This window comes from Hippopotamus amphibius, chromosome 2 (genome assembly GCF_030028045.1).
Source record: "Hippopotamus amphibius kiboko isolate mHipAmp2 chromosome 2, mHipAmp2.hap2, whole genome shotgun sequence".
Taxonomy (NCBI): Eukaryota; Metazoa; Chordata; class Mammalia; order Artiodactyla; family Hippopotamidae; genus Hippopotamus; species Hippopotamus amphibius.
This window is the reverse complement of record NC_080187.1, coordinates 117,361,105-117,371,548: the sequence shown is the minus strand read 5'-3', so window position 1 is coordinate 117,371,548 and position 10,444 is coordinate 117,361,105. Positions and strand designations below refer to the sequence as shown.

The 10,444-nt window shown below is 46.0% G+C and overlaps 1 protein-coding gene across 1 annotated transcript; it reads right to left on the bottom strand.

Annotated features, from left to right (window-relative positions):
• Positions 1-8,203: 8,203 nt before the first annotated feature.
• LOC130844763 (ras-related GTP-binding protein B-like) lies at positions 8,204-9,657 on the bottom strand. The gene has a single exon (XM_057720901.1). It carries the CDS (start codon positions 9,638-9,640, stop codon positions 8,630-8,632), a length of 1,011 nt encoding a protein of 336 aa, XP_057576884.1. The 5' UTR covers positions 9,641-9,657; the 3' UTR covers positions 8,204-8,629.
• Positions 9,658-10,444: the final 787 nt, after the last annotated feature.

The window sequence follows — 10,444 nt, the reverse complement described above, 5'->3', positions numbered from 1 at the left end:
GCTGCAGGATCTACTGTACCAGCTGGTGCCTGCCCTTAGAGCCATTTCCATGCCTCTGACAGGATCTGGCAGCATTCCTCGGTGTTGATGAGAGTCAGGAGAAGATGGTGACAGTCATCCCAGTAGGTTGGTGGATGTGAAAAATGGACTCAAGGAGGTCAGTCATTGCTTGTGGCTTCTCCGGATAGGACAGGGTGTGGTGTTTTCAGTTGAGAAGGTCGGTGGTGCTGAAGGGCTGATAATAAATGACTGGGAGTCCTGGCTGGAAGGAACTATCCTCATTGACCTGGGGAGGGCCTCGGGCCTCTCACAAGGGCATCTGCAGGGCTGCGGGCTGTTGAGCTGGTTGGTTGGCTGAGTGAAGTCTCCGCAGGCTTGGAGGGCGCTCTGGATTTGGAGGCAATGGAGACACAGATGGCGGAGGGCCATCTGGTAAAGGGTGAGGAGGCTGACTGGGAACCGGTGGAGCAGCTGGCATATAGGGCAGAGGCACAGGGGGCTTTTCTTTGGGGTCATCTTGGTGGATAACCTTTGTCAGTTTATCTTTGCTTTCCCTTGGAGCCGGTTGGGCCATAGAGATCCTACACTGTCCCTGCCTATTGCACAGAACCAAACCCAAGGAGGGAGCTGAACGGTAATTTGTAAGCAGGAATCTATGTATGGAAACTGGTCTGGGTACCCGGAGGTCCGTCTCCACTCGGTACACAGCTTTAACCGTAGGAAGGTCCAGAGTACCCTCCATGGGCCATCTCACTGAAAGGTCGGCCACACTAACTCTCGCAGCGTGCGGAGCTTTCTCGAGGTTATCTTAACCCCATAGCCTCCAGGAAAACCTTTCTTAAAGTTTTTCATCATACAATCCAGAACAGTCAGCTTGGAGGAACTTCCGCCCATGTTGACAAGTGCAGTCTACCTCTTTGACCAGGGAGGAGAGGTGCACTCAAGGGAAGGACCTTGTTAGGGCCTTTTCACCCAGATAGTGCTAATGTCACTACTCCTGGAAAGCCCAGTGTTCCCAGACAGCACAAGTACGTGCCTCCTTGAAGATGGCCCTGATCGTTACATGTCTCAGGGAGACAGGGCTGAAAGGAGGCTGTCTCTTGTAATGGGGGTTTCTGGAGGAGTAACTTTAGGTGGGGCTCTGGAGGGGGTCTGGGGTGATTGACCCTCTTGAGGGCACTGAGCAGGCAGAGGGAGCAAGTGTGCGTACTTCTCACCTAAGTGAAGAGCCTGAAATCCTTGGGGAATTAGAGGATTATGAAGGAAAGGTGACAGAGGAAGGCAGCCTCGAAATGAGAATCCGAAAGTGTCCAAGAACACGTCAGAGTGTGCTGCTCTACACGGACCGGTCCAGGGGACCAAGAAGGAGGGAGGTACAGATCTGTCTGGCAAATGGGACAAGTCTTTTAGGGATAACCTAATTCCTCAATAAATTGGCTCCATGAGTCAGCTGACGGAAAGGGAGAGTGAGCCTTCAAATTTTTAAGAAAATAATCTTGGCGGAGGTCCTTAGGGCAGAGTGCCATTTGGACATGCACAATTTTAAATCAAATCAGGAATCAGTTGACTCCTCCCCCTGCCCCCATCTATCCTGCCCTGTGTTGGTGTCACAAAAACAAAGGTGGGTGCCCCCTAAAAAGAGGACACCATTCAGGTGCCTGCCTGGCTGTGTCCCCGTGGGAAAATTAGGTGCCTCTTAGCTTTGGCAGGCCAGTGTAAACTCCTGGCCTGGATCTGACTCACAGGGAGGGACTGGGTCCCCCAGAGACAGACACCACCCTGAGCCATATGAGGTCACCACGAAACCACAGGTTAAGGCCCACTCAGACTCAGTCACAAAGGCCATGGAGCCACACAGTCGCCCTGGAACGAGGAGGAACCAGGGTTCTCACTCACATGCACATTTGGACCAGAGTTCATCACAGTGCCTCCCCCCTCTGGGAAGGTCCCTAACTGGTGGTCTTCTTACTGAAGATCATAGGAGGTGATCAAGCTCCTCTTCCATCCGGAGACGGGACCTGACTGGGTTCAGTGCCCCAGGGCCTTACCTGGTCCTGTGGCCATTCCTGGTGAGTTGGTTTGTCCCTCCAATGAGTCTGGTCGGGGCCCAGCCATACAGAGAGTCAGAGCACTGGTCCAAAAGAGAACCTGGAATACTGTCAGGTGGCGTGCCTCCTCGTTCATCTCGTAGCTCCTTCCCTCTGACTCGCCTCAGCTACCGGTCCGGTGGCTCAAGGGGCTAGCGTGGTTGGAATCTCACTGGGGCCTCCAGAAATGTTGCAGAAATTGGTCCATTGAGACACCAAGCACCACACTTGGAGGGCTGGAGAACCCAGCTATATTAAGCCAGCAGCCCCAGATGAGCTAACGCTTCAAAGTTCTGGGCCCTGAGCTCAGGGTGAGCTTTACTTTTATAGGGGTCAGTGCAGATGGTTACAGTTAGCATTGTAGATTGGTGAGTTGGTTTACAGAGCATGGAAGTTTCCAAACAGAAACTTACAAGAGCAGGTGCAGAACATTCCATATTTAGCAAAACATCCTATGGTTACATCCGATTGCTAGGGCATCCTGTTTTTGTTTTTCCTTTTCAGCGCAGCAAGCATATTTTACAAAAGCAGAACACGGAGCAAGCATATTGTATGAAAGCAGAATGAGCACACAGTTATTTTTAGCTGAGTGCAAGTTTCTAATTTTCCTCTTCAAAAAAACTAAAACTAGAACTACCATATGACCCCACAATCCCACTACTGGGCATATACCCGGAGATCATCATACTTCAGAAGCATACGTATACCACAATGTTCACTGCAGCATTATTTACAATAGCCAGGACATGGAAGCAACCTAAATGTCCATTGACAGATGAATGCATAAAGAAGATGTGGCACATTATATACAATGGAATATTACTCAGCCAAAAAAAGGGATGAAATTGAGCTATTCGTAGTGAGGTGGATGGATCTTGAGTCTGTCCTAAAGAGTGAAGTAAGCCAGAAAAAGAAAAACAAATACCATATGCTAACTCTTATATACAGAATCTAGAAAAATGGTGCTGATAAACCTACTGGCAGGATAGGAATAGAGATGCAGACGTAGAGAAAGAACTTGAGGACACTGGGAGGAGGCGAAGCTGGGATGTAGTGAGAGAGTAGGATTGACAAACACACACTACCAGATGTAAAATAGATGGCTAGTGGGAAGCTACTATAGAGCACAAGGAGAACAGCTTGATGCTTTGTGAAGACTTTAAAGGGGTGGGATATGGAGGGTGGGAGGGAGGCTCAAGACGGAGGTGATATGGGGATACATGTATACATGTGGCTCTTTCACTTTGTTGTACAGCAGAAACTGACACAATCCTGTAAAGCAGTTATACTCTAAGAAAGGTTAAAAGAACAGTTTCTCTTGAGGGCAGGCTTTTGTTAAGTAGAACAGAATGCTCAGGGCACACTTCAAAATGCTTACATCCTCCTCTCCCCCCCCCACCCCGCCCCCAGAAGCAGGAGGAGATTTTCTCTGATCTATACTTTGAGAAACTAATAAGGCTGCTGTAGGAAAAACTCCTGAAAGTGTGGGGCCTTATGCAACTGAACCCCCTGGAGTTTTAACTCTCAAGCTCATTTAAGTTGAGCCTCCAGCAGGTCATGAGTTACAATGTAAGTTCTCTTGCACCACTCCTGGCTCTGGCAGCTAAGGGAAAAGTTTGAATCTGAACAGTAGAATGTGGGATTGAAACATTCTGCAGCGGGGGAGGGGCAGAGGGCAGGTGGGCCTGGGTGGGGTGGGGAGATATTCCATGAGGGCTCTGGCAGGTAGGTAAGAACCAGAAGTTCCTTCCACATGACACAGTGGCAACACAATTGGTATGTGCCTCTTTGGGCAACTTATAAATTGCTTTTTAGAGTCACAGCACCAAGGTTGGACTTGATGTTCTCTTCATTTCACTTCTTTCTCCATCAGCCTAGTTTTGTGTCCCTCAACCCACTCTGCTTCCTACCTGGCTCTTGTTGTACTTCAACAGAGACTTGACTCTCTGAACAAAATTCAGAACTTTTAGTCTGATAAGCCCTTCGGTATTTATGGCCACATGGAACTGAGTGTTTGAGATTAGGATTGTCTCAGCAGATGCAGCATGGTTGATTGCTCTATGCACATCATTCTCAAGGAAGCAGTCCTTGTGCTCCAACCAATATCCAGCAAGACCAGCCTTACTAATGCTCCTTTGTGTTGGAAAACCCCCTCAAAAAAACCATCATGCAGCCCACATGTCTAAGGCCAGAATTCACTAACTGTGTTTCTCATGGTATTACATTGTTGTTAAATACCTTTTACCTTTTAAAAATTTAATATTTTAACAAGTAGTACCTTTGCCTGGTTCAAATTCAAAGTGTGCAAAATGGAACTTGCAGTGATGCATCCTCTCACATCTTTCCCCTGTCAACCCAATTCTCTTTCCCAGAGGAAAGCAGTGTTGTGTTTCATTAAACTCTTTCCAGAGATAAGTTGTGCAACTGAATACGAATGCAATCTATTTTCATTTTTAAAAATGCCTTCGGTTTTGTTTTTGGTTTTTTTTTTTTTTCTGGTTGAAATTCATATATGGTCCAAAATATCTGAGGATAAATCCAATGATTCTCTTTGTACTGGTATCGTGGCTCCTCTGTTTCTGCACTAGTTCCCTAGAATGAGAATTTCTACAGTCTCTCAAATTTCCAAGTACTTGAAAGAATAGGGTGGCCAGATTTAGCAAAGAAAAATAACAAATGCCTAATTGAATTTGATTTTTGAATATCACAAAAACAATGAATGAGTTTTTTAGTGTAACTGTGTCCTACGCAATATTTTGGACATAGTTTTACTGCAAATTCGTCCCCTGTTTCTCTGAAATTTACATTAAACTCAAAATCTGTATTTTATCTGGCAACACTACCAAAAACTATAATATACTAAGCTCTTATAAGTTACTCATCCTTATGAGAGAGAGAACTTGGAGTGAAGAGACTCAAGTGTGCATCTTGGGTCCAACATGAAATCCCATTGCAAACACACACACAATCTGCAGGCTCTTTGGATGAAATGGATTTGGAGGAGCCATCATACAGCATTGAATGTCTAGGCTTAGTAGGGGTACGGACAGAAGTAAGGAACAAAAAGGCAGAAAATATCTTCTCGTTCTTTATGTTAAAGGGACATCCTAGAGCCCTGGTTTTTCTAGGTGTTGAAAACCCACTACCCATCAAATGGATGTGCACCTTGAGATAATGCCAAGAATTTATCCACCAATGTTCAACTCCCATTCACACAAACCCACTTCCATCTAAATCCTAGCCTGCAAGCCCTGCTTATAAGCTTGTGCATTTCCTGTCTGCATTACATACCCTTGCACTTTCGAATCAAGGCTCATCAGGGATGGTCCCATACGCATGGGAATCATGGTAGCATCCCTTTTTTAAAAGCTTGGTTGGTTCTTATTTTCATACGGAGAGTCAGAGTCAGTTTATCACTGTCAAAATGATAAGAAAGAGTATTCATGTTCTGTGTTGTGAGAAGAGAGGATTGTTAAGAAACTTGTCAAGGGAGATGAAGGGTGAAAACCTCAGAGGATTGCAACCAGATCTCTTGGGAGACAAGAGTCCCTCGCTGCTGTAGCAGCAGTAGAATTCCTACAGATTGTGGGGTGTTGGAGAAGGAAAGAAAGGTTTAGAAGGACTTTTCCACACTGTGAAAAAGACTCCTGTTGATGCTTAAGAAGTTCCTTGCCCCTTATCTGGAAAAATGGACTCAAAAAAAGATGGGAAGGTGAGGTGAGAGTGTTTCAAGCAATATCTTGGTGAACTTTAGATAAAGAAACTCTTGTTGGGGACTGAAAAAAATAAACAACTTGGAAATATTGCTCAGTACTTGAGCGTTGATCATGAAGGAAAACAAATGATTTTCAACCAATAACTTCATACTAGAGGGATGGTGAGGCAAAATATTGTAGCCAGGCACTCAAGAAAGGCAGGCTTCCTTGTTGCTTCCTTCCCTCGTTCAGTCATTCAACCAATAATTTACAAGATTCACACTCATAACTCTGACACAGTATCTGAGTGAGTCTTCTCAGGGCCACTGATACAAAAACTGCGTTGTGGGGCAATTATCCAGTCCCAATACTGCGATCATTTTTGTACTACTTCAAAATCCTATACCCCAGAGACAGAGATAATCAAATTAGCCCGAATGGAATTTGGGAAGACCAGTCACGGAAGGGAGCAACTGAAAGTCCTTTGGATCGTGATCTCTGATTATTCCTGCAGAGATGTTGGGAGCAGGCATCGACTACGGAGAAAAAAACATCTCTGGACATGGATCACAGGCTCAGAAGATAGTTCATCTTTCACTCAATCACGAAACATTAAAGAAACGAAGAGATACCATGTTGGTGTCTCTTGGAGTTTTCACATCTGTGCATTCTTAGTGCTGTTAGATGTGAGGGGTGTGCTGAGGCACCCTGTTGAGTGAGAAAGGCTCTAATCTTGCAATTGACCAGAAAGAGGATCTGATGACTGAAGTTTCTTTGGGAAGGATGACAAAGTCAGGTCAATAAGTTGGTCCTGCTACTATGTATTATTTTTATTGCCAGCTGAAATTCGGCAATATATTACAACAAAGGAGACAGGAAGAGTAAAATTCTTCCCATACTACCTGCTGTGTTGATATCCACCCAGATTGTCACATCTTGCTCAAAGTTGTAACAAAAAGCTTACAAAGGAAGCACCTGTGAAACCAACATTTATTCAAAAACCTCCAAGTATTACACACACCAAGAAAAAATATTCTAGTAGAGTAAACGCATTTGGAAAACCTCTCAGAATGGAGGTCAAGAGACAATATCTCAGAGTGTGTCCCAGGTCTGAAATTCTTTGCTAGATAGTTCTTTAACGGAAACTTCAGTCTTGCTAGGAAAAAGGACCTACTGGTTTTTGGAAGGCACAGACAAGTACCAGGCAACTGCAGTGCAAAGGGCAAGAACTCACTTACCCCAATGTGAGGATATTGTGCTTAGGGTGCAGCTCTGGAAAACTCTTTGCATGTAAGTGCATGGATTTCACGTGTCAAGAGACCACCATGAAGCTTGCAGGCCAGCAGACATTGCCAAGCAAGCTCCCCAGCGCAACCCCACCCTTGATTTCTCTCCTCTTCTGCAGGGACCTCCTGGGACGGTTCCCTGACTGCCCTGTGCATGCACGCATGTGCATGGCCACTGGAGGCGGGCTCTCGGGCATGTGCAAGGCTGTCCTCGAACAGGCGGGCATCTGTTGAGTGGATATGCTCGGCTAGGGAAGACAGCAGCGCAGGCTGGAGCACAAAGGGTGGGGCCCCAACGGTCTTCCCGCCTGGGGGCGGGGCCTCTCGTGGCAGCCAGTGGAGTCAGTTATATGAAAGCTGAGGTAGGGGATGTGGGGACTCTTCACCCCCCAGGTGTGACTGCTCCACGCTGTTGTTCACCCTGTGGGTCATGTGTGCCCTTGTCCTTGCAGGGAGACTCCCCGCGTTGGGGATTCACGCCCCCATAGAGCCCGAGACCCCGAGGGGTTTACACCAGGAGTATTGGCTCCGCTGGGGAGCAGGCTGCGTGGCCGGTGCGGGGACGGCGGGGCCTGCAGTGGGGGGTGGACGGTGTGTGTGAGGTTACACAGGCGCCTCTGGTCTGCGCCTTGTGAGGAGAACCGGCGCTGGAGGCAAGCGCTTCCCATTGGAAACCTCATCTGGTTCAGGTCACTGGAGAACGAGGGAAGAGCTAACGAACAGCGTCGTCGCTTCACCAGTAACTTTTTCACATAAAGACAGCCATGCGCACTTGTGTTCAAACTGTACTCTTCTGTCAATGACGGGAGCAACTTTGCTGAACGTGGTAATAAATATCTATTTGTCGTCTGTTCTCAAATCGTGATTGATTTGCAAACATAGGTGGGGTTTGTACCTATGTAATTGGTTGTGGGACTCGGATACGTAGTCACATGCGTGGGTTGGTTTTGTCTTTGGGTATTTGTGTTTAAGGGGAGGTCGTGCCTGTGTTTTTGTGAGCTTGTTTCAGGGTGAGTGTTGTGTTTGGAGGGTGTTGAGATGTAACGCAGGCATCCTCAAGGAGTTGGGGGTGCGCGATTTGGTGTTTGGGGAATATTTTTATGTGTGTTTTTTTTTTTTTTTTTTTTCTCCCTAACAGCAAAAGTTTATTTACAGTTGTAGTTAAGGAATATTTTTAATGCATGCTGAGAAAACAGTAATATTCCAAACGTATAGGTTACTATCTGGTAAGGAATACAAGATGATGTTGGGAAAGGCTTTGGCATACACAATGACTGGAACCAGGTTATCATAACACTTACACTATTAGAACATTGTTATCAGAACACTAATATATCACCTATTTTAATGTCACACCAACTTCATAGACAACTCATCTTCTAACTCCTCACTGGCTATTTGAGTAAAGAGCATTCAAGGTTAAACATTAAGACTGGGGAGTAGGAAAGAAATACACAAGTGATAAGCATCACAACATTTCAGAGCCTATATATACTAATACAACATTAAGATTAAGAAAGAGTAGTCCAATTTTTTTTCTGAAACAGCATTTGGCAATGTTTTAACGCATGAGAAGACACTGCTTTGGTCCATCCACTCTTTCCAGCTTTTCAAAGTGTTTCCTGGCATTGCGGATATTGATCAGAGTAGCTGCAGAAGGAATGGATGGATCAGACATCACGACCATCACATAAGTGTTGGATGTAAAGATATCAATGAAAGCGGCAAAGTTAGAGTTCCTGACTTCCATGCTCTGGAAAGAGGCAGCCAGCTTGCTGCAACTCAGCTTAAATTGTTTAATAATGTTGCTGATTTTCTCAAATCTGTGGGCATCACGCTGTTCTTTACACTGATAGTGAGAAATCACCAGAAAAGTGGCTCTCTCAAATAGAAGCACTTCATCAGCCTCGATAATTTCAGCAAAATTCCTTAGGTTCATTTCCAGCTGCTGAACATTGGGAATCAGCTGATAAACAATGCTGGACCAAGCCTTATAGAGAGTTTCATCCCAGATAGATGTTCGGAAGCAAGAGCATTCCAATGGGCGAGACAAACGCCTCAGATCTTCTTCTCGCTCTTTAAAAATCAGGTCTCGCTGATCCTCCTGTACCAGATCCATTTTGTGCACCAAGCAAAAGATTTTGGCATCTGGAGAATTCTGCAGAATGGCTTCCGGGCATGATTGGTAATAGTGCATGTCCTTTTCCAGTTCTCGGCTTTCCACATCAAAGACATAAATCAGAACCTCCACATTTCGGAAGATGTTGTCTCGTTGGCTAGTGAAATAATTTTCCATGAAGGTGTCCTGTCTACCACAGTCCCACAGGTTCAATACCAGGTTTCCCAGAAATCGAACATGAGAATGTTCTACATCAAATGTCTTTGTATTTCCAACAGAGTCTACGAGAGAGTAGGTGCTCAAACTGCTATTAATTTGAAGACTATGTAAACGGTCTAGTATTGTTGCACCAAGGCGACGTGTGTCTCTTGCAATATAATTTGCAAAGATAATAGACCTCATGCTGGTCTTACCGGACCCACTTTTACCCATCAACAGCACCTTTTTCTTCATGGCTGTATTTGGTAGCACCCACCTTTACCGCCTCGAACTTGGCCTCAAGGCACCGCTGAGCTGGCCAGCTCAAAGGCTGATTTGGTGATGAAAAGGAAGAGATGGAGGATGAGAAGGAAAAAGGGATGGGTGGGTCGGGGGGTTCGTCTCGAGTTTGGGTCTCAGGCCCCAAGGTCTCGAAACCCAAAGGGGACTTCACCCGAAAAGAGGTGGGGACGCGGAAGACTGAGGTGGCAGAAAGAGCAGGCCCGTGCCGTAGGGACTAAGCGATGAATGCCTCAGTCGGCTCCTTGTTCCCGAGCCTGGGCGTTCTGGAGAGTCCGCCAGAGGCTGCTGCAGCAACGACCTAACCGCCCGCCCTTCCGGAGCGCAGGTACCTCAAGGCAGCCACCCTACTGCAGGCCAGGATCACGTGGGCACCTGCCGTAAACCCTTATGTGTGTTTTTTTCACCCATGAATTTGGGGATTTGTGTGTGCCTTATGGTGGATTTGGAAGGATTATCTGCATATGCATAAGGGCAACGCTAGGGAAAATGCTGATGTATATTAGTTTGGGTGTACAGTCTGTTTCATATATTTGGGGAATGTAGGATGATCGTTTGTGAATTCAGGGCATGTTCTATGGTTATGTGGTTTTCTGTGTATGGGGGTTTTCAGGAGCTGTCTATGTATATTTTGCAGTGTAGAGGGCAAGTCTGTGACTTTGGGGATTGGTGGATGTTGTATATGTAGGTGTGTTGTGTTTGTATGATTCTGAATTCTGCAAGATGGAAGAGTGAATTCTGTGTGAGCCTTTGGGAATG

Excerpts from the sequence above, each read along its gene's own strand:
- LOC130844763 (XM_057720901.1), bottom strand. The coding sequence starts at position 9,640 with ATGAAGAAAAAGGTGCTGTTGATGGGTAAAAGTGGGTCCGGTAAGACC.